This window comes from Puma concolor, chromosome E3 (genome assembly GCF_028749965.1).
Source record: "Puma concolor isolate L17-30 chromosome E3, mPumCon1.1.hap2, whole genome shotgun sequence".
Lineage (NCBI taxonomy): Eukaryota > Metazoa > Chordata > Mammalia > Carnivora > Felidae > Puma > Puma concolor.
In genome coordinates, this window is record NC_141682.1 from 18,584,551 (window position 1) to 18,608,165 (window position 23,615).

A 23,615-nucleotide genomic window follows, 5' to 3' on the forward strand; every position below is an offset into this window, starting at 1 on the left:
TCATAGAGCATTTTAGAGACCTCAACCGGAGATCAACCTGGGGTTGTCTCAGCAGGTCTTGGGAAATGTTTATTGAGGAGTAGAGCAGGGTGTGAGTATATCAACACACATTTGCGAACTGATTTTTCTCCTTTCAAAGTTTTAAACATTTCCCTCGTCTGTGTCAGCGGGCTCATTGTTTTGTTAATGAAAAGTCAACATTCATTTGCATCACTGAGGGCCTCTCCTCCTCATTCACAGTGGGGCTCGGGAGGGCGAGGAACTGGTATTAGGGAAAGAGTCAGAGACCGCAAAGACCTGATTTCTCATCTGACCTCGGCTCCTAACACGGGCGATGCCTCAGTCCATAAATATTATAATCATTCAGAACATTTACAGAATAATTACCCTAATAGCAGCTATTTCCTGGACAGCTGCCATGCTCCAAGCACTATAGGAGGCCTTTTTCTTTTCCAGCAGCTCTTAATCCCTGAAGCCCTGTGAGGTCTGAAGCCTTGTCCCTCGAGCTCAGAGAGGTAACTGGCCTAAAGTCTCAAAGCAAATAGCCTGCAAAGCAAGGATTCAAAATTGTATTCTGTACGTCCCTAAACTCTGCCTGTCTTGAATTTTTCACTAATTTTGTAAGCCCTTTTCATCTTTGTGCCTCATTGTACTTATGTATAAAATGGACATGATCAGACCAGCCTTGCCTGCCTCTCTATATAAGTGTGAGATTGATTATATTCTTACTATTAAATAGGCAACCCAAGCAGTCAGTGCTGGAGGTAGACCAATATTAGCAGTAATCCTTTTTTTCTTTAAGTTTGTTTATTTATTTATTTATTTATTTATTTTTTCAACGTTTATTTATTTTTGGGACAGAGAGAGACAGAGCATGAACGGGGGAGGGGCAGAGAGAGAGGGAGACACAGAATCGGAAACAGGCTCCAGGCTCTGAGCCATCAGCCCAGAGCCTGACGCGGGGCTCGAACTCCCGGACCGCGAGATCGTGACCTGGCTGAAGTCGGACGCTCAACCGACTGCGCCACCCAGGCGCCCCATATTTATTTATTTATTTATTTATTTATTTGGACAGCAGGGGAAGGGCAGAGGGGGAAGGAGAGAGAGAATCCCAAGCAGACTCTGCACTGTCACCATGGAGCCTGATGTAGGGCTCAGTCCCACGAACCATGAGATCGTGACCTGAGCTGAAAGCAAGAGTTGGACGCTTAACCAGCTGAGCCACCCAGGCATTCCTCAACTTAATTTTTAAAAACTTAGTACATCACAGAGAGCTTTCTCTGTTTCTGCAAATGCAGACACACATCATTCTTTTTAATTTTTTTAATGTTAATTCTTGAGAGAGAGAGAGAGACAGAATATGACTGGCAGAGAGAGGGAGACACAGAATCAGATCTGGTGCAGGCTCCAGGCTCTGAGCTGTCAGCACAGAGCCTGTCGCAGGGCTCGAACCCACGAACTGTAAAGATCATGACCTGAGCCAAAGTTGGACACACAACCAACTGAGCCACCCAGGCGTTCCCCCACCTTTTAAAAAATTTTTACACCTCATTCTTTTTAACATCTCCATGTTTACCCACTGATGGTCATACGAGTTTATTTAATAGATCTCTGTGGATAGACATTTGGGTTGTTCCCAGTCTTCGTGCTACGGTGAACAGGGTTTCTGGGAATGTTCTTTATTGTTGTTGTTATTACAGAATTATAATCCATATACCATAAATTCCAACCCTTTCATGTATACAGCTCAAGCATTTTTAGTATATTCACAAAGTTGTTCAATTATTACCACTAATTCGGGGAACATTCTTGAACACAAATTTTTATGGCTTTGTATGAAGGTGTCAGCAGGAGGCACTTCTAGAGAGTGGTTGCTGAGCTTTGGGGAGACGATTCCTTCCAATGGGGAAAAAGGTAGGTTATTTGTTATCCACAAGCAAAAACCCTGGGCCTAGAAGCTTGGGATCTCCACATTAGCCCTGCCAAATTGAGCACATGGCTATGGCAATGACTGCCCACTCCCTTAGAGAAAATCAGGTCCATCTGAAATTTCACACACTGGATTTGCTTAAAGCAGGCCATCCCCCTACATTTTGCAGTTAGAACAGGCTAATGATGAGAAATGCCCCAGTGACATGTGTATTGTAATGTCTCAATTCACAGACCATGCTATTGTATGGTCCTTTAAAAATCTGGGGCGCCTGGGTGGCTCAGTCGGTTAAGCGTCCGACTTCAGCTCAGGTCACGATCTCGTGGTCCGCGAGTTCGAGCTCCGCGTGAGCCCCGCGTCGGGCTCTGGGCTGATGGCTCAGAGCCTGGAGCCTGCTTTTGATTCTGTGTCTCTGTCTCTCTCTGCCCCTCCCCCGTTTATGCTGTGTCTCTCTCTGTCTCAAAAATAAATAAACGTTAAAAAAAATTTAAAAAAAAATCTAATTATGGGGGGTTGCCTGGGTGGCTCAGTGGGTTAAGCTTCCGACTCTTGGTTTAGCTCAGGTCATGATCTCACAATTCGTGGGTTTGAGCTCTGCGTAAGGCTCCGTGCTGATGGTATGGAGCCTGCTTAGAATTCTCTTTCTCCCCCCTCCCCCGACTCTCCCCTGCTCGTGTTCTCTCTCTCCCTCAAAATAAATAAACTTAAAAAAAAGAAGCTAAATTGGATAATGTCATTCCTCTGCTCTAAAACTCTCCAAAAAAAAAAAAAAAAAAAAGGTACAGCCAAAATAAACAAACTTTGCAGTGGCTAGCACCTCACTCAGAATAGAAGCCAAAGTCCTTACAAAGGCCTACAAGGCCCTGCATGATCTGGTCTCCACTTATCTCCCAAACCCCTTGGCTCACCCTGCTCCAGCCATGCTAGCCCTCAGGCTCCAGCCCACCTAGCACATTTCCACCTCAGGGACTTCGCACTGCTGTTCCCTCTGCCTAAAGCATTCCTCTCCCAGATGACTGCACGCTTCCTTTCCTCATTTCATTCCCACCTCTGCTCCCTTAAAATCCCTCTGAGAAACTCTCTTTAATCCTTGTATATAAAACAGCACCCCAGAACTTTCTAGCCCATACCTTACTTTCTCTCCATAACATGTATTGCCAACCAACGTGTATTTATTCCTTTACTCTCCATCTACCCCCTCTAGAATTTTAATCTCCCAGAGAAAAATACCTTTGCCCTTTCTGGTCACTGTCACATTGCTAAAACAGAGTCTGATATACAGTAGGTAAATAAGTATTTGTTGATGGAAGAAATGAATGAGTAGCTTTCACTGAGGCAAAAAAGCAAAGGTTATTAAACAAACAAACAAACAAACAAACCCAAAGAGCAGGGGGAGAGGGGAATGGGTAGACATTTGAAGAGGCAATTCACAGAAAACAAAAACACAAAAGAATTTTAAATGTCCAGCAAGATGTTCAGGTTCACTCACACTAAAAGAAATGCAGATTCAAATTCTACAGGGCACGATCTTTCACCTGTGGAATTGGCAAAAATCAAAAAGCTTGTTAGTTCTCTGTGTTAGCAAGCGTATGGGAAAACAGGTCCTCTCTTAACGCTGAGCATGAAAATTGGCAGTTGACACAAGGTTTGTGCAGGGGAACTCAGCAGCATCTAAAATTTGAAAGCATGGACTCTTTGGCTCAGCAAATCTCTGCCTAGAAATTTATCCTGCAGATTTATTTGCTCAGGTACACAAAGAGGTGGGTATTCACTGCAGCACTCCTTGTTCCAGTGGTAAAAGACTGGAAAGAACCTAAATGTTCACTAATGGAGAATGGCTAAATATATTATGGTATAGCCTTACAAAGGCGAGCCATAACCCGCAAGAGATAGTTACTTGAGAAAAGCAGCACACAGAACAGTGTGTACTATATGTAAACATTTGTTTAAAAGAAGGAAAAAAAAAAGAATTGTGCTGGAGAAACAAACAGGAAATCAACATGGTATCTCTGGAAAGGAGAAATGGAGCAAGGCAGGAGGGTATCAGGGGAAGGAAGGACACTTTTGACTCTGTCTTTTGTTACAAGCTACAAGACTTTTTATGTTAATTACACTGGCAGTTATTTTAACTTTTAAGAACAGGTAATACATACACTGGGAGACAAAGACCCAAAGATACAAAAGGATAAACAGTAAAAAGTAAGTCTGGGCTAAAAATACCAAAAAAGCAAAAAGCCCCACAATGAAAGGGGGGGGGCATAGGAGCCAACTGAAAACTGGGGAGTAATAAGTAAAGTAATACTGGAGTATGGCCTAAAGCAGAAAAGAAATACCCATGAATCCATCATAGCATAAATACATGATAGAATAAATAAATAAAGCAAGAAGAGACAACTTTCCCATGCAGAAGAATTCCAAGCAATTTGTGTGGATACTCTGCCCTCAAGGAGGTGGACCATAATTTCTCAAGTCTTATAGTAAGGGCTGTGCAGAGCGACTTCCTCTCAGAGTAAAATGTGCAAAGAAGAGAGGAAAGAGTATTTTGCAGTGGAAGCTGATAAGCCCTCCCTCAGCCACAGTGATAAGTCATCTCGAAGGCATGTACCGTCCATACGATGTGATGAAAACGGCACTTTACCTCTGCTTCCTCCCCAAACCCGTAACTCCAGTCTAATCCTAAGAAAGACAACAAGCCCAAGTAAGGGACATGTTCTAAAATACCTGACGAATACTCCTCAAAACTGTCAAGATCATCAAAAACAAGGAAAGTCTAGAAAAGTCATGGTTAAAAGGAGTCTAAGAAGACATGATGACTCCGTGTAATGTGGTATCCTTGTGGTGGGATCCTGGAACACAAACGATATTAGGTAAAACTAAGGAAATCTGGGGTGCCTGGTGGCTCAGTTGGTTGAGCGAGCATCCGACTTCAGCCAAGGTCATGATCTCATGATGAGTTTGATCATCACATCAGGTTAAGCCCTCTTCGGGCTTCACACTGACAGTGCAGAGGCTGCATGGGATTCTCTCTCTCTCCCTTTCTCTCTGCCCCTTGTGAGATTCTCTCTGTCTCTCTTCTCTTTCTGTCCCTTTCACTCTCTGCCCCTTGCTCACTCACGCCCTCTTTCTCTCTCTCAAAAAAAATGAATGAAAGTTTTTTTTATGTTTATTTATTTTTGAGAGAGAGAGTGTGAGCAGGGGAGGGGCGGAGAGAAAGAGAAACACAGAATCCGAAACAGCTCCAAGCTCTGAGCTGTCAGCACAGAGGCTCGAATCCACAAACTGTGAGATCACGACCTGTGAGACCATGAGCCAAAATCTGACGCTCAACTGACTGAGCCACCCAGGTGCCCCATGAATGAAATTATTAAAACAAAACAAAACAAAACAAAACCGGGGTGCTTTGGTGGCTCAGTTGTTTAAGCATCTGACTTCGGTTCTTGTCATGATCTCATGGTTCATGAGTCTGAGCCCTACATCTGGTGAGCTCTTGCCCTGCTTCAGGTGTGTTCGTGCCCCGCTTTGGGTGAACACAAGCCCCGCTTCTCTCTCTCTCTCACCCTCTCTTTGCCCCTCATGAGATTTTCTTTCTCTGCCCCTCACACCTTCTCTCTCAAAAACAAAAAAACGCTAAGGAAATCTGAATAAAGTATGGACTTAAGTCAATAATACATCAATACTGATTAACTAACAAATGCGAGATGTTGGGGCACCTGGGTGGCTCAGTTGGTTGAGTGTCCGACTTCGGCTCAGGTCATGATCTCATGGTTAGTGGGTTCAAGCCCTGTGTCGGGCTCTGTGCTGACAGCTCGGAGCCTGCTTCGGATTCTGTGTCTCCTTCTCTCTCTGCCTCTCCCCCCCCCCCCCCCGACCTTGCATGCGCTCTCTCTCTCTCTCTCTCTCTCTCTCAAAACAAACATTTAAAAAAATTTTTTTTAAATGTGAGATGTTAATAGGTGTTAATACAGGAAACTGAGTTTAGGAGATATAAAAAATCTATGTACTCTTTTACTATCTTTGCCATTTTTTTTTTGTACATCTAAGAGTGTTCTAATAGTAAGTTTAGGGGCACCTGGGTGGCTCAGTTGGTTGAGCGTCTGACTCTTGATGTCAGCTCAGGTCATGATCCCAGGGTTATGGGATTGAGCCCTGCGTGGGGGTCCATGCTGGGAGTGGAGCCTGCTTTAGATTCTCTCTCACTCTCCCTCTGCTCCTCTCTTCCCACCTCTAATTAAAAAAAAAAAAAAGAATAAAAAATAATCAAGCTTATTTTTTAAATCTTTCCAAATATGTATGTCTTTCTTCTAACTCCATACATCATATAAATTTCTCTGGGGGCGCCTGGGTGGCGCAGTCGGTTAAGCGTCCGACTTCAGCCAGGTCACGATCTCGCGGTCCCTGAGTTCGAGCCCCGCGTCAGGCTCTGGGCTAATGGCTCAGAGCCTGGAGCCTGTTTCCGATTCTGTGTCTCCCTCTCTCTGCCCCTCCCCCGTTCATGCTCTGTCTCTCTCTGTCCGAAAAATAAATAAACGTTGAAAAAAAATAAATAAATAAATAAATTTCTCTGAACGTCAACCTACCCATCTTGAAGTAAGGAACCTGTTTATAATCTTTCCCACTGCGATCAGTAACAACACTCTCATTTAGTGAACGTCCACTGTGTACTCAATTCTGTGCTAAGTACCTCTGTCTGCATCATTCTATGTAACCATCACAATGAACCTGGGGGCTGGAACTGTCATTTTCTTTGGAAAGTAGAAACCAGCTAAAGACCAAATTCACAGAGCTGGTTGGTGGAGACCAAACTTAAACTCTGATCTGTCTGATGAAGAAGGCTCTTAATCTGTGTTCTTCACTGGCTCAGGCTCCTTCTTCCTTCTGTGCCACTACATATGTGCTCCTCACCTCAAAGTCTGTTTTGGAAGACGTGCCTTCCCAACAAACGGCATGTAAGTAAACATTCTCCTTGATTGAGCTCTAAGATCTGCTTCTAAGAGTTTCTGATCAGAAAGGCATCACCGATCAGGACAGCAATAAGTTTTTGAGCACCTTCTCTGTGCCAGGCACTGTTCTAAGAAGTTTGTGCTAGTTAACTTAGTGAATTCACACAGTAATACTAGGAGAACCCATTAAAACTCCATCTTCAGACATTGCTGATAGGAATGTAAAATAGTGCAGCCACTTTGGAAACTAGTTTGGCGATTCCCCAAAATGATAAACTAAGAGTTAAGAGTTACCATAGGACCCAATAATTCCAACCCAAGGTACATACCTAAGAGAATTTAGAATGTGTTCATATTGGGGCGCCTGGGTGGCACGGTCAGTTGAGCGTCCAACTCTTGTTTTCAGCTCAGGTCACGATCCCAGGGTGGCAGAATCAAGTATGGATCCTTCTTGGGATTCTCTGTCTCTCCTTCTGCCCCTCTCCCCTCTCTCTCTAAGGTAAAAAATGTGTTCGGGGCACCTGGGTGGCTCAGTCAGTTAAGCGTCCGACTTCGGCTCAGGTCATGATCTCGCGGTTTGTGAGTTCAAGCCCCGTGTCGGGCTCTGTGCTGACAGCTCAGAGCCTGGAGCCTGCTTCGGATTCTGTGTCTCCCTCTCTCTGCCCCTCCCCTGCTCATGCTCTGTGTCTCTCTGTCTCTCAATAATAAATAAACGTTAAAAAAATTAGAAAAAAAATGTGTTCATACCAAAACTTGTACACGGATATTCACAACATTATTCATAGTAGTTAAAAGAAACAACTTAAACATCTGCAACTGAAGAATGGATAAACACAATGTGGTACGTCCATATAATGGAGTACTGTTTGGCAATAAAAAGGAATGAAGTACTGATGCAAGCTACAATACGGATACACCTTGAATACTTACAATGCTGAGTGAGTGAAACCAGTCATAAAAGAGTGAGTGACTTATATGGTATGTGAGTTATATCTTAATAAAATTGTTTTTAAAATCCTCCATTTTAGGAGCACCTATTTGCTAGATGGGGTGCTGCCCAATTCAGCAATCATTTAATAGATCCAATTAGATCTTCAAATTAAAACGAAAAAACCCTCCATTTCACAAATAAACCGTGGTGCACATATAAGCCCATGGCTTAAGCTTACATAGCTACACTTCTGAGCTCATCCAGAACAAAGAACTGCATTTCCAAATAGCAGCCTCAGGACAGTGAAGTGATTTCGTGTTTTCCTCAGCATTGACAGTCTTTCTGGATTCTTCTCTTCCCTCTGCCCGAGGAGCTCCTGAGTTGGGATTAGGACATGTGGGGATGGTTCAAATGGCGCACGGTGGTTATGAGGACAGGCCCCAAGAGGCAGCCCTGGGGATTCCTGTCCTTCAACCTTTTTTCTTTTTGAGGCATGTACGGTTGCTCCTCCCAGTCCACACATGTCAGCTTCAGGAAAGCTGGGATTTTTGTTTACCTCTGTATCCGCAGCCACTATTCAGTGCCTGGCATGACGAAGTGAGAGTGGTTGAAACAATAAAAGGCAGTTCAGACAAGTGAATCCATTGAGGTAAGAGGTGGGTTTCTGACTTGGGTGCTGATAACAGAGATGGAAATGGATTGGGCTGGAGAGCACAGCGTGAGATCTAGGAGATGACTGGGTATCTGAGTTACTTGTGGGGGGATCTAGGAGAGATTGGATATACACATCTAGAAAGTATTCTTCTGGGGCGCCTGGTTGGCCCAGTCAGTTAAGCGTCTGACTTCAGCTCAGGTCATGATCTCATGGTTCATGAGTTAAAGCCCCTCATGTGGCTCTCTCCTGTCAGCAAAGAGACGGCTTTGGATATTCTGTCCTCCTCTGTCCCTCCCCCATTCACACATGTGCACATGCCCCCACCCTCTCTCTCTCAAATAAACATTAAAAAAAAAGAAAGCATTTTCCTGAGAGTTTCACACCCAAATGTTTATGGGGGATCGTCAATAGTGACAATGGCTCGTTCCTAAACAATAGAGTGGGGGAGACAGTGGCAATGTGGAAAGATCATGCCCCATCTCAAGGGGCAGTCATAGGGAAAGCAGGTATGGCGTCAACGGATTTTTAGATTTTTCTAAAGAAGCTGAAAGCGAGGACTGCCATGTGAAATCTTGTCTACAAGCCAAGTTTCTTCTTCTGGTCAACCTGTTTGTGACTTGTTGGAGCGATCTAGGCTTGAGTCTTCCCTACAAGTCTTGGGTATGTACAGTGAGTGACAGTAGAGAATGTCAGACGCATCTCTTCTAAGGCGATGGATACAGTGGGACAAGACAATTCTGGGTGGCTTGCGGGGGAGCCAGCGGCTCTAGCTGGGTTTAGCCACTTGGACTTTTTTTTTTTTTAACATTTTTAAAGTGTATTTATTTTGAGAGAGTGAGCACAAGCAAGGCAGAGGCAGAGAGAGAGGGGAGAGAGGATCCCAAGCAGGCTCCATGCTATCAGCACAGAGCCCGATGTGGGGCTCGAACTCAAGAACCATGAGATCATGACCTGAGCTAAAGGCAGACGCTTAACCGACTGAGCCACCCAGGTGCCCCTAGTCACTTGGTTTTCAATGATCACATCAAAAAATAAAGTTAAGTGTAAAAAAGGAAAATTAGGACATTTGAAAAATAGTACATTTCACAGGATCCCATTTTTTTTTTCACGGTATTTTAAGCTTCTAGCTAGAAAAATAACTGGGGGAATATACTCCTGACAATTAGCAGCGGTCATCTCTGAGGGGTGATATTATGAGGCACTTTCCCTCTGTAGTATGTATTTGCATTTGTTTTATAGTGACCACACATAAAAATTAGTGTTTAAAAAAACTGCAGATCTTTTTCTAACACAACTACGCAAGTACACGTACGTGTACGTAAACACACGGAAATGGGCCTGAAGAACGTAGATCAAATGATCAAGAGTGGTTACCTCAGAAAAGGCATGGGGCTTGCGTGGGTTGGCAGGTGAACGGGAAATTTAGTTTTGCCATCCTTCTGTCTGGTTTGAACCCGTATAGTATGTACCCCTGGGTTATATAAAAATGTGTGAAAAACGTCAATGCCCAACACCCCAATTCATCCATCTACAAGTAAAATAACTACTCTCCCAGGTGGGAAGGGGAACCTTCCAGGACATATCCTGTCTTCAGTACTGTCCTCCCTCATCCCTCCCTGACCCAATGCCCCTTGCCCGCCGCCAGATGACCCCCCCCCCCCACACTGAAAGAGCAGCCAAGGGGCCTCATTGTAACACTCATTTTTATATAAATATCCGCAAGTCATGTTACAGAATAAGCCCCACCGGGGAAAAAAAGTCAACGTTATGTTTTTGTTAAATTGACCCCTGCCTTCTAGGTTGGGCCCCAGCCTGGGGGCGCCTGCTGCTTTGGGAAGGCTGGGACTGCTGCCGAGAGGCTGCTGAAGAAGCTGCCTGTGTGGCCCACCCCCGGGCCGACCCCCTTCTTTGGTGTGTGGTACATGGTGACCTTCTCTGTCCCCCACCCCCCCAGCCTAGGGCAGGGTTCTGGGGAACAAGGTTCTGGGGAGCAGGGCCCAGGAGTCCTGGGGGCACTTGGAAATGGAGTAGGGGGACTGAGCCACTAAGAGGTGGAGTCTGAAGCTTAGAGAGTTGAGCCTTTTGGGAATGGTGGCACACAGAGGTAACAGGAACAAGTGGGGGGGGGGGGGGGACCTGGGCTGTTAGCCAAGCAGGAAGCGTTTGCCCTTCTTTCCAGCCTAGGTACCCAGGTCCCTTCCCCTGTTGCTCTGTCTCCTGCTGACTCCATATTTCCAGGGATAAGCCCTGGGTTCCTGCCTGTCCCCTCCCAGCTCTTCCCTCTACAATCCCCCCTCCCCCCACAGAGAGGCCAGAGGCTAGGAACACAGCACCAGTCTGAGGATTTAATTAACCAGGAAGGGGGGTTATTGGGAGGGGCACCCCTGTAAAAATGTACAAAAGGTCTGGGGGGCTATGTGGAAGGGGAGATAAATATGTACACGGAACCCCCCTTCCGTTAGCCCCTCCTCCCCCAGCCCTGAGAGGGCATGAGGACTTGGGTGGTAGGTGAAGGGGAGGGGGGGCACTTTGGCCTCTGGCTTAGTGAGCCCTTGGGGAGGCAGGCCAAGGGCCTAGGGGCCCTCAGAGGGGGCGATGGTGTACCTCAGGAGATCATGAGCTATGACCTCTGAAATGACCCCCACTCTCATCTCTCACATGTACACACACGCGCGCGCGCACACACACACACACACACACCCCTCTCTAGAGGATTGTGACCTCTGCCCTCCCAGTGACCCCAAGGTCCATCTGATGCTTGATCTTGTGGGGGTTGGGGCTTAAGCTCCCAGGTTCCATGACCTCAGAGATGGCTGGTGAGGTCATGACCTCTGCCCTCTAGCCCTGGCTTGAAACCTCAGCTCTAGGACCTTGTCAAAAGGAAAGGGGGATGGAGCTTGGCCCCCGCCCCTCCCCTTCCCTCACCTGTCAGCCCGGGCTGGGCCAGGGGCCCTAGGTGGGGAACTAGGCCGGGGGGCGGGCACAAGTGGAGGTGGTGCCCCCAAAAGGGCTCCTGGGGGGGTCTTGCTGAGAAGGTGAGGGGTTCCCGGGGCCGCAGCAGGTGGCGGCGGCGGGGCCAAGCGGCTGTATAGCAGGGGGTGGGCAGGCTCCAGACCGTAGAGGCGGGCGGCAGCCACAGCCCCTGGTCCAGTCAGCTCCTCGCCAGCCTCATAGAAGCGGGGTGGCCTAGCAAGGCGAGGGGGCCCTGCCAACCAGGTTGGCTCCAGAAAGCCAGCGCAGCGCTCTGGGGGACTAGGGCCCAGAAAAGGGGGTGGCCGGGGCCTCTCAAACAGTAGGTGAAGGCCCTGAGGCCCGGTGGTGGCGGCAGCGGCGGCGGCGGCGGCGGCGGCGGCAGCGGCGGCAGCGGCGGCGGCGGCGGCCTCCTCCTTCCGTTCTTCCTTTACCCGCACTGATTCCTTGGCCGGTCTGGCCCCTTCCTCACCAGCCCTGGCCTTGGGAGTAGCAGGAGAAACTCGGAGCTGGGGCCGTGAGAAGGGGAGGTCCCTGTGGGAAAGAATGGAGGTACTCCAGTGGTCTGACCAGGCTGCGACCAGACCAGGCTTCGGGGAGGGAGGGCCAGGGGTGTGGGCAGTAGGGGGGGGACGGGGAAGCACACCTGTCTTTCTCCTCCTTGGTAATAGAGGGCTCTCTCCGCTCCACAGGCCGCTCCTTGTCTGAGCCTGGAGTCCGGGCGGCCTCAGGGGGCCGGACCCAGGCAGGAAAGGCCAGAGGACTGCGGTGCAGGCGGCCCCATGGGTCTGGCGGGGAGGCGAAGGCTGGTGGAGCCCCTGGGCTTTCTTTCTGGGCAAAGACGGCGCCGGAGTCTAGACAGAGGGCGAAGCAGGGAGTGACAGGAGCCACGAGGAGGAGGCCCCACTCAGGGACAACCCCCCCTCCCCAGCCCACTGCCACAGCCACCCACCCGCCCCACCCCACCCGCACTCACTGAATGTGGGGCTGCCCAGGCCTCCAAAGGCCCCGTTGGAGAGGGCAGCCAAAGAGGCGAAGCTTGTGGGACGCCCAAAGGGATCTGTGGGAGAAAAGGGGAATGGTCAGAGCGTCGGCAGCCGGCTCTGATCAGGCACCAAGACTGGCAGGGAAGAGGCAGCTTATTAGCAAGCAGGCCCCAGAGCTCTCGGCCGCTTGGGTCTTGGTTTTAACCACCAGGTGCCGAACACCTCCTTAGGCCTGGCAAGGCACTAGGCTTTGACATGCATCGTGTTGGTTAACCTCACAAACAACAAGCCCCACTAGGCAGACAGGATCACTCCCACTTAAAGATGATGAAACAGGCTCAGAGAAGTGAAGTGACTTGCCAATGGTCATCTAGCCAGTAAATGGTACCCCCAGCCCAAGGCCTCTCTGACTCCAGAGGTCAAGGTCTTACCCCACAATCCCCCGACACCGGCCACCCAGACCGGCTCTAGAGCAAACCATTCACCCAAAGTTCTCTGCTGGCTTCCTCCCACCTGACATGCAGGGCCTTTCCCAACCTGACCCTAACTTCATGCACATAGCCAGTCAGAAAAACTAACCTATCCCACTAGGGGAACATCTCACAACTTCCTCTTCCAGGAACACCTAATCCTATGCTATCAGGCTCAATTCCCTTGTGTCTACCCAGACCCGAGTTAAATCTCCCCACGAAGCCTGACAAGACTGCTAGGAGCCAGCGACTATGTTCTCACCTGGGCGTGCACAGCCTTCCTCCACCCTCCTCTCCCAGGTGGCACGCTATACCCCCTACCACTGGCTATTTCAGAGACAGTGTCTGAGGTGGCAGAGATTGGCAATCGCTTCTCCCTTTCCTATCCCACTTCACAGGTGACAAGATCAAGGCTCAGATGGGTTAGAGTAACTCGCCCAAGGTCACGAATCAAGTGGAACCAGGCCTACCCCCATTCCAGCTGCCTCTCAAGTCTAATTTCCGTCCCCAGCTTGAGAACTCCTGAAGTCAGGGACAAGGCCTGGGTTGCCCAACATGCCCTTGGCTCTTACCAATGTGGGTGCTGGGGCTCAGAAAGGTTCCGTGGGCCCCGGGAGCTGCGGTGAAAGGGTTGGCTGCAGCGTGGACGGCACCTGGGGCAGAGAGGTGGGAGATTCTGGTGAGGCTGAGTGGGCGCAAGGTGGGCCTTGGGCTATAGACAGGGAACCTCAGGCCCTGAGAGGGCTGGCCAGACTCACCAGTCGCAGTGAAGAGGGAGGCGGCCGGGTGGGAGAGCTCCTGCCCAGGGGGCAGGGCCCCATAGGGCCCCGGAAGGCAGGGCAGGAGGTCGTTCCGAAAGTCAAGCTTGTGGGAGTCGCCCTGCGTGGGACAGGGAGAGGGGTGGTGAGTGAGGAGCCAGGTGAAGTCCCGCTCTTGCTCTTCCACCCCTAGGTCCCCTCCAAGGGCTAGCGGGCGCCAAGAAGGGGCTTGGGTGCCTAGCCTCTGCCTCTCTCAGAGCCTTCTCAGACCACCTCCCCCTAGTTAGCCAGACAACCTAGTACTAACTGTGAAAACGCTCAGGCAGTGACCGGGACAGAGCCAAGCAATTCGGCCAAGCTCTGCCAAAGGCAGATGCCCAGGGCTCAGGCTGGCCCACTCTCGCTCTCCCCAGCCCTCCGGCCCCAGTACCTTCATCTTTTCCTGGTGTCTCAGGATCATGTAAGCCACGCGCACGTGCATGGCACACCACTTCCCTGGTTTCTGCCGCCCCAGAAGGATAACCAAAGGGAAAGGGAAGGAAAGAACGTTCACTCATCACCCACTCCAGGCCTGGTCCTAGGCCCAGCCTTGCCACACAACATCCCCACTCATCATCCCTACAACTGAGGGATGACTAGGTTCATTTCACAGCCTAGGAAACTGAGGCTCAGAGAGATAAACTGTCTTGCCCAAGGTCCCACGGCCAGTTACATCAGAACCCTGGTCTGTAGCTTGTAAGCCTTTCCCTTTCTGTTGTTCCACATCTGGCTGCCTCCACGTCTTGGGCTTCTCGCTCATTCCCAAGCAAGACCCGCCCTTAGCCAAACACCCTGACACCAGCCCGCAGCCTCATGCAGCCTGAGGTCCTCACCAAACTCACCCTCAAAGGTGGCCGGAAATGGTCGGGGATCTGGGGATGGCAAAGCAGAGATTGGCGGCGATTCAGACCTGTTTACTGTCTTGGGCACCTCGTCTCCACAGTCCCCAATCCCCACCCAAACACCAGAGCCCTTGTGTGGCTCCCTCGGGCCTTGCCTGCCTCTGTCAAGACTAATTTCCCCATCTCTCCCACTCTGGGTATCTCCCCTCCAGCACTAAGGTCTTGAACCAGGCCCCAAGGACGTGCCCCTGCTTGGAAGACTGGGGAGTGAGGAGGCAGACAGGCAGCTTTCTCAATCTCAGAACCTATCCTACTAACAGCTTTACATAGTGAGACTCTGCTGAAGATTCCTCTAGTAAAAAAAACCTTTACTGCTGCTAAAAGAGGTTGCAAAATCTCTGGTCTAGTCTACCCTTTAGGAAACACATCCTGTGCTTTTCATGATATTCCCAGAGCCGTGGGCTCTAAGGCTGCTCCCTGTGCCACTTCACAAAGGAGCAGCTTATCTTTTCATTCATTGTTTTATGGACAGGACTTCCTGGTGTGATGTCACTTGAAAAAAAAAAAAAAGGATTTTGTAACTTGAAAAATTAGAAAACTCCTACAAAAACTACTCTCCTAGTAAGCTCACTTCTGGGACAACTTCATGAAATTTCCTATTCCTCATGCATGGTAAAACTTGTCCTTTACAGAAATTCCCTCTTGTCAGATTCTCAGGGATGCCCCTGATCGTGTATTAAAGGCAGGGATCAGTCGTTCACTTTCAATCAACCCTGCTCTCCCTCAACAGATATTCTAATTCCCCCAGGACCTGCCTTGGCCCCCCTCACCTGTGTCCCCTTTTGGGGAAGCCCGCTCGGCACTGGCCCCAGTCGTGGTGGCAGCTCGGGGTTCGTGCTCTGGGAAAGGGGAGTGGAGGGATCAGTCAGGAGAGCTGGCGCCAGGCATAAAAAGGGGTCTGGAACCAAGCTGGGGGCTGGGACAGGGAGGGTGCATTGGCTCTGAAGAAATCTAGGTCCACAAGGGGAGGACAGGAGAATGGGCGTGGTTTTGGGGAACGGAAGAAGGTATGTGGATCTGGGGCGTCTGGGTTTGTACAGGGTGGGAGGTGGTGGTATTTGGATTGGGAGCTCACCTTGGGCTGGAAGGCCCCCTGCAGGGAGCCAAAGGAGACAGCCGGCGGGAGGCCCGGAGGGAGGCCGGGCACTGCGGGAGGGAAGGCCGTGTACGGCTGTGGAGAGAAGGGGACTAGTCCAAGCTGGGGGTGGAGGGGCAGCCCACGTCTCGTCTGCCCATCAATCCTCTGGCCTCCACCCTAAAGTCCCCCAGGGAGCTCTCCCAGGCTCAAGGCTCTTGCTTTTGAAGCTGAAGACTGGATCCCCAACAGTCAGGGCCACACGCATTGATGCATCCATCACATGACACACCACACACACACACACTCACATTATGCCGGAAAAGGCCTTCCATCTTTCCTGGATATTTCTCAAACTGGGGAAGAGAAGGGAAGAGTAAGCTGCCAGCCAGGGACCCATGATCTTCCCCTGGAAGCCACACCCTCCCCCCAAGTCTCTGAGCCTCATCACCAGCCCAATGAGGAGCTCACCATGTGGGGGCCATGGGGTGGCAGCAGGCCCGGGGGATAAGGGGTGAAGTGCTGGTGGGTGTGCTGGTGGGTGTGCTGGTGCTGGTGGTTGTGCTGGTGGAACTGGAAGGCCAGGGGCCGGGCGGAGCCCCCTGCCCCCACCACCTCGGGGCCACCCTGGGCATTCAGGTAGCGAGAGTTCAGGTCCTGGCCGATCAGGTCCTGCTCTGTGGGAGGGGAGGGGGAGAAGGCTTTAATATCTGTCGCCACCAGGTCAGCCTCCTTGGGCCCAGGTGACTGGCCTTCCCTTCTGGCCTTTAGCCACTCCCTCCTCAAGCCCTGATGTCTGCTGAGGTCCAGCTGCCCCAAAGCCGACTGGGCCCAAGCCCGGGGCCATGGCCCCCCACCCCCCGGCCAGGACCCCAAACTCACCAGAAAGGGCGTTAGCGGCTGAGGCCCCAGGGTGCCCTGGCACCTGCAGCAGGGGTGGGGGTGGGGGCAGGGTGGGGCCAGGGGAGAACAAGGAGGGGTGGGGGGGGCGGTGGGGGGGGCCGCAGCCCAGGGGGGGGAAAGCTGTGGGTGGACAAAGGCAGGGGCAGTGAGGGCGTCGGGGGCCGGTGGGTGAGCTGCGCGGACGAGGAGGAGGCAGATGAGGAGGAAGAGGACGAAGAGGATGATGAGGGGGGAGGCTGAGCCACGGGAGGGGCCGGGGCCTTGGGGGGCGGCCGTGAAGAGCTGGGGAGAGAAGTGGGGAGATGAGTGAGGGGTTGGGAGGTGCCAGCTCTGACGGGAGGGGGTCAGAAGCCTGGGCGATACCTTGACCCTGGTTCTCCAACATGGAAGGTGGTAGAACCCGGCCCCCAGGACCCCCACCCCCGCCCAGGGAGCCCATCCTCAGACTGAGGTACCTCCCACACCCAGCGACCCCCACGCTCTCCCTCTCCAGATCTCTTCCACACAGCTGCCCGGACGTCTCTGGCCACATGACTTGCCCTTTTCTGACTCAACTGCAGCACGAAACATGTCGTTCGCTTTGCCGCTTAGTTACAACCTAAGCCACCTGGGTTCCCACCCTAAGACAGTGGAAGCAGCACCTCCCTGGCCTGGCCTAGGAGTCAGGTGACCTGAATTCTAGGCCCATCTTGCCATTGACACCCTGGGTGACCTTGAGCAAGTCACTGCCCCTCTCTGAGCCTTAGTTTTCTCAAGAATAAGAAAAAGAACAATAATGAGAATGACAACAATAGAACAGCATCGATAATGATAATAATAGTGTCAGTGATTCTTACCCTTTAACAAGCACTTACTGTAGGTCAAGTGCTGGCACCTGCTTTACATGCTAATCCAAATCTCCAACATGTCACACCACCTTCCCAACTGCTGCTGCGTCCGTGCAACCACCTGTACCATTTACTTCTTTCTTTAATTTAACTCTTTCTTGACTTTTCACTTAGCCTCGCCCAAGCCACACATGTGAAATCAAGGGTTTGAGATACTAGTCATGTTTTTCTAAAGCAAGTAACAACTGAAAAAAATTTACTCACGTAACAGCTCAAATTATCTCACGCACCAATGACGATGCACGTACACACTTTGGGAAACACTGCATTAACTCATAATTAATCCTCACAATAGCTTTGTTAGGATGAAAGTACTCTTGCTATTTCTTTTTACAGGAGGAGGAAATGGAGGCTCAGAGAGATTAAGTGACTTGTCAAAAATCACACAGTCACTATGTGGCAGAGCAAGATTTTGAGTCCAGGTCTGACTGACACCAAAGCCAGCACCCTTAATCATCATGTCAGCATTTCCCAAAGTATGTTCTGAAGAACAGTATTCCTAGCAGATGTGCCCTGCAAGAAGGTCTCACCAGCAAATAAAATTGAGAAACGGCACAAAGCGGATTTCCCTGCATGTGAATGTAGGGTGGAAAGGTTCTGGTAAGTCCTGCAAGCAAGTAATTTCTTTAAATCTGTTTCACCCAGTGTCTCTAAAACTTTTCAGCCTCGGAATCCTTTCTTCAAGTCACATCCCACAGGTACCATCCCATGTCCCAGCCACAGAATGCAGGGGTTGGCGCCAAAATGACCAGGTCCTTCCAGATCAGACCAAACCCCTGGACCACTCACCTGCCAGTGCTGAGGTCCAGGCTGCTGCCATAGGGAGAAGTGCGGAGGCCGAAGGGCGAGACCCGAAGCTGCAGCTGGGGCTGGGGTGGGGGTGGCAGACTGGGGGCGGCCGGCAGGGGTGCAGGGGGTGAGACAGGAGGCCGAGGGGCCGGTGCAGGCGGTGGTTCCTTCGGGGGGAAAGGCACTAGCAGCGGGTCGGGCCCTGGGGGCTGTTCCTGGCTCCGCTCCAGGCCCGACACTTTAGGGACTACGGAGAGTTTTGCTTCACAGTTCCCATTGAAGGCGCCGTGGGGGCCCGAGGCTGTGAGGACAGGACAGCAGACATATTCAGTTGAGGCCCATGCTCACCCAACTTCCCTCCCTTGTCTCCAGCCCCAGCCCTTGAGACCAACCTTTGCTGGTTGAGACAGTAAAGGATGGATCGAGGTCATCATCGGAGACCTGGGGAAGAAGGGTAGGGACAGGGTCAGGTTCTGCTCAGGAAGGCTCTAACCCAGGAAGGCTAACAGCCTCTAGAGCCTGCTAAGAATAAGTGATGGTAAGAAGTCTATTTCACCAGGTTAGCTAAAATCCAGCAAAGACTATGGGCTCCAGAGGGCCTATCCTTGGGAAAAAGGGTAGGATAGCTGAGCCTGAAATTAGGCCAGGAGGACTGAATCAAGGTAGAACTTATATAGCAAAGAAGTAGACACATCAAAGCAAAAATGTTAGAGATCACTAACTGCTGGCCCACATGTCTACCTGACTTACAGATCAGTTTGGTCCACAAGTGTTAGCAAAATCTTTGAAAATTAATTGCTGATAAATGCAAGACGTCCTCATAAAAACTCAGACTTGCAGGTTCTCTTAAAAACTGGCTCCTATTCTTGCATGACAATTAGCTAGAACTAGACAGTGGTCACCTCCTTTAGACAGACAAGAACTCTCTGGTTCACCACAGCCCCTGTCCAGCCAACTTTTTAAACTAAAACTAGACACACATCAGGGAATACAAACTCAGTTAGTTATAGGAGTAGAGCATCAACTGCTACAACACGTTATTTCAAAACAAGCACGTCAAGCCTGATGAAAAAACTGAAATCTAATTTATAAGACTTGTTCTGACACTGACCACAACAGTTTAGAATCTTCGCTGCCATAATCTCTGCTTGGGACTCTAATCTGTGACAGCAGACTAACTGCTAGCAGGAAGGACCAGCTTAGTTTCACAGTCACCTAGGATTTCTGTGGAGAACCACTGGTATCTCCAAGGGCTTTGAAAAACGTGGGATACCAAAACATGGGCTTTCTATTCTTTGGTCAACTGGCGCTAGTTACTAAAGAAAAGAAGTCATTTACCCTCTCAATCTCCCTCCCCCTCCCCACATTCAATCCTGGCCCACCCTAACCTATGTTCCCCACTCAAGGGGAGGCTCTGTCTGCTGCACATAGGAGACCTTTAAGCTGCAGTACATTTTACAAGTTGTAACACTGCCCACCCCACAAGTTCTACCCCCACTCACCCTCTCGTCCAGATCGCTTTCTGCATCGCACTGGGGAGAAGGAAAGACAGAGATGTCACAAGAGGGAAGAAGAGTGGGGCCCAAGGTAGAGAGGGGACTTCCAAAGAGGAATTGAGAGGGGAGGGACCAGTACAGGTGGAGAGCACTTACTATGTATCCAGCTTCCAGAGAATGACGGGAGGAGGCCTGAGAAAGACCAGAGTCCAGAGGTAAGGGAGGCTGACTGGCAAGGCCTTTGGATAAAGTCTAAACTCCCCGGCAAAGAACTCAAGGTCTTTCATGACACGCTCAATCCTTTTCCAGCTACTTCTCCTGCTAGTGCCCACCGTTCCCAATGTTCTATCTTCCAAATACATTCTCACATCTCTGTGTTTTTGCTCAAAACAACTTGGCTCGTTTCTTCTCTTAGCACAATTATGACTATCCTTCAAGGCCTGACTAAGACATCCTAGGGGGCTTTCCCTAACCACAACCCTCCTCCCATCCCCCAGGCAGAATGAGTGGCTTCCTCATGTGGGTTTCTACAGCATCTCTCCCAGACCTCTGCCTTCTATAGCTTCTCAGATTTTGGTCTAGGTATTTGTTCACAGATTGTTTTTTTCTTGGGAGATTACTACTGCCTCAAGAGAGAGGGCTGAGACCCTATCTAATTCATTTACAATTCAGTGAAATCTCTTTGATACAGCTCTGAATTATCAACATGTCTGAAACAGAGCCAGCCAAAAGCAGAAAAGTCTGACTGTAGGAATGTCTCTGTCAGACCCGGACTGAGGAGTAGAGGGCTCAAATTTGCTCTGCCTTCTTTGCCCTTAGAAAATAAAATCACTGTTTACGATGGGCAGTGGCATTACTGATGAAAAACAGGTCTATGTGAAGGACGTTCTGCCCAGAGTTTTAAAGGACAAGGATCTATGACAAGCTCACCTCTTTCCTTCTCCGTTTATTGGGCCATTTTCGGGCCCGATCCCCAGAGGGCCGGCCAGGCTCCCGATCAGAGCTGTCCCCTGGCTCCCCAGTGGCCCCACTGGAGCCCCCCCTCTTCCGCTTCCCAGAATGCTTCAGCCGATGTTCCAGTCGCTCTGGGGGCTGAAGAGATGCATCCTTCTGTGGAGGAGGAGGTGGGACTAAAGTAGATGGAGAAAGGAAAGCTCCCGACCTCTCTGGGGGTGACCAGGCTACCAAAGTGGCTCTCAGACCAGATAACCTGGTTGGTCCCTGGAGACTAACTCTACCTCCTCCCACCCCAGGGTGGGGCAGAGGCCTGGCCAGAGGAGCCGGTTGCTCTGGTTTGGGGTGCCAGCATTCCCCCCTCAACTCCACCCACTCCAGGCACGATACCCTTCTCTCTGCCCCTCTGAAGCCCCCAAAGGTCCCCAGCCCCACCAGGCCCCACCTGCAAGGCCTCAAGGCTGGCGAAGCTGGCGATGGCGAAGCCATCGATCAAGTCCTCCTCTTCTTCTTCCTCCTCCTCAGGCTCCTCCTCGGCCTCCCCGTCGTCTGCGCCCCCCTCCTCCTCCTCCTCCTCTTCCTCCCCGCGGCTGCCCGAGCCGGCAGGCCGCTTCCGAGCTCGGGGTCGCGGGGGCCGAGGCCTGGGACGGGGCCGCCGTCGTCTCGGGCCTCCGGGCCGCTCTCCAGACGAAGCTGACGACCAAGGCCTGGCCGGCGGTGGCGGCGACGAGGACGACGAGGAGCCGCGCGGGGCGGCCAACAGGGCCCGGGGCGCGTCGCCGCCGGGACCTCGGCGGCGCCGCTGCTCCCGGTCTCGGTCTCGGCGCGAGCAGCGCCGCCGCCGCCGCTCCCCCTCAGCGGCCCAGCCCGGGCCCGGAGCCGCGGCCGCTGCCGTCTCCATGGCGACCGCCCTCAGCGCCGCATCCGGAGGCGGCGGGGCCCGAAGCGACCTGTCCGCAGGCCCGGGGTCGCAGGCGCGGCGCTGGCGGCTGCACAGGGACGAAAAGGCCACGGCTTCCCCTTTAAAGCAGGATCTACTGGCCCCGAGCTTGCCCCAAGGCCAAGGCCCGGGGAGCCGGCGCCGCCCCCGGGGCGACAAGCCCGAGGGCCCCCCCTGTGGGGCCGCCGGGGCCGAGACGCCGAAAACGGGGCGGCCGTCCCTTTAAGGCGAGGCCTCAAGTTGTCCAGCCCCTGACCCCTTTAAGACGACCCGATGGTGTCCAGCCGGCCTAGTGCAGTGGCCGCCCCCTGCCAGGGGTCGAGACAAGTCTCCCCGAGGAAGAGGAAGGGCCACCCCTTTAAAAGGGACCGAAAGCTCGCCCCGAAACGTAGACCTCCCCTTTAAAAGTGTCTCAAGTCCTCCGGCTAAAAGAGGCCACCCCTTTAAGGAGTCCAGGGTCCTCCAAACAGCAGGCCGCCCCTTTAAGGGCCCGGGAGTTAAGTTTCTGGTCCTCCACAAGCGGCCACTTCCCCTTTAAGCTGATTTTAAAGGACTTCTTGCGTGAGAGAGAAACGGCGGTGAGAATCCCCACTCGTTCCAGCTCTCCCAACAGCACAGTTCTCAATTTGTCAAGCTTCTGTTCGATGGCTTCCCCTTTAAGGCTGCCGATGTAGTCTGCCGAGTTCAGTGGCCGCCCCTTTAAGGAGATTTAAAGGGGCCTCCTCCAGGCCCAGCTCTTCCAGCCTCCGCCTCCGGTCGCCATGAAAGGCGAGGGGGGGGGCGGGGCCGCGGGTCCAGCCCTCCAAAGCCCCGGATGTGAGGCAACGGTGACGGGTAGAGCTTCTCTGTCTGCCGACATAAAAGTCTCTTCCTCCTTTCCTCCGTCTCTGCCTGACTTGCGCCGTAAGGGATCCGGAACAGCCGCTGGGCAGCGGGGTAGCTCCAGCGCACCCTCCTGTTGTCTCCTTTGGAGTCCTGGGCCTCTTCTTCGTCAGGACTTCCCTGCCCCTCCTCCCTCTTCCTCCTCAGCCTACGCCTCCTTCCTCTCTCGGCCTCCTCCCACACTCCGCCCCTTTCCCCTCACCCCTCCACAAGCTTAGTCGTTGATAGGTTGAGAAGTGTACGTCAAGGCGGAGGGCGGAGTCAAGCTCCGGGGAATGGGTAATATGTAACCGCCCTCAAATCTTGGATTGGGTATACGTCAGGTTAGCCCCGCCCTTCATCAGGTCTTGTGACTAGACTGGTTAGAAGTAAGCGCTTGGGGCGGTCCCTCAGGTGACCCCGCCTCTTCCTGCTCTCTGCTCATTGGCCCGTCTTCAGACAGCGTCGAGACTAGGAGCCAGGAGGTGGTGCGCAAGTTCTAGGAGGCGCTTGGCCGCTGGGCGGCGTGCGGCCGCGGAAAGTGCCTCTCGAAAGCAAGACGTCGTCTCTCCCTTTCCGCCGCTTGCCTTAAGTCCACAGGCCGCCTGGCTTTCTCGCGCACGCGCGTTGGCAGTACTGTTGAGCGGCTGGCAACTCAGCGGGATCCCCTCGGTGCCGGGTGGCTCGAGCACGCGGCATGCCTTGCGAGCACCAGACGCGCTAGAAGGAAGCTGCGTCCTCATTATCGGTTCATTGCGTGGGAGAGTGGTCTCCGCGTGCTAATAGGAAACACTTTGCACTTGTGTGCCGGCCACGGCCACTTTCTCACATATTAACTCATTTGACAGTAAGAGTTCTTTTAGGAAGCTACTGATATTGGCCCCGTTTTACAGAGGGGGAGGGGAATTAATACACATTGAGTTTCCTACACAGGATTTGGGCTCAAGAAGCCTTAACTGTGCTCTTAGCCACTGCTCTGTTCTGGCCCTAAGTTACCAAAGATGGAGAATGCCACTTCTGGCCTCTGCTTGCCTGGGTTAACCATTTTAACAAGGACATCTCATTACACATTCAGCTTCCTTCCTTTACTTAAAAAAAAAAAAAAAAAATCTGTACCTCCAATGTGGGG

At 51.7% G+C, this 23,615-nt stretch overlaps 1 protein-coding gene across 1 annotated transcript; it reads right to left on the reverse strand.

Moving 5' to 3' along the window:
* Positions 1–10,141: 10,141 nt before the first annotated feature.
* On the reverse strand, positions 10,142–22,678 carry FBRS (fibrosin). Its single transcript, XM_086692379.1, is given in 19 exon segments — positions 10,142–11,960; positions 12,073–12,280; positions 12,403–12,486; positions 13,455–13,535; positions 13,641–13,761; positions 14,071–14,142; positions 14,522–14,551; positions 15,352–15,420; positions 15,657–15,752; positions 15,968–16,012; positions 16,128–16,333; positions 16,539–16,644; positions 16,646–16,841; positions 18,236–18,536; positions 18,628–18,676; positions 19,738–19,767; positions 19,888–19,923; positions 20,662–20,841; positions 21,131–22,678. Coding segments are annotated over 19 exon segments (2,949 nt in total). The 5' UTR covers positions 21,587–22,678; the 3' UTR covers positions 10,142–11,377.
* Positions 22,679–23,615: the final 937 nt, after the last annotated feature.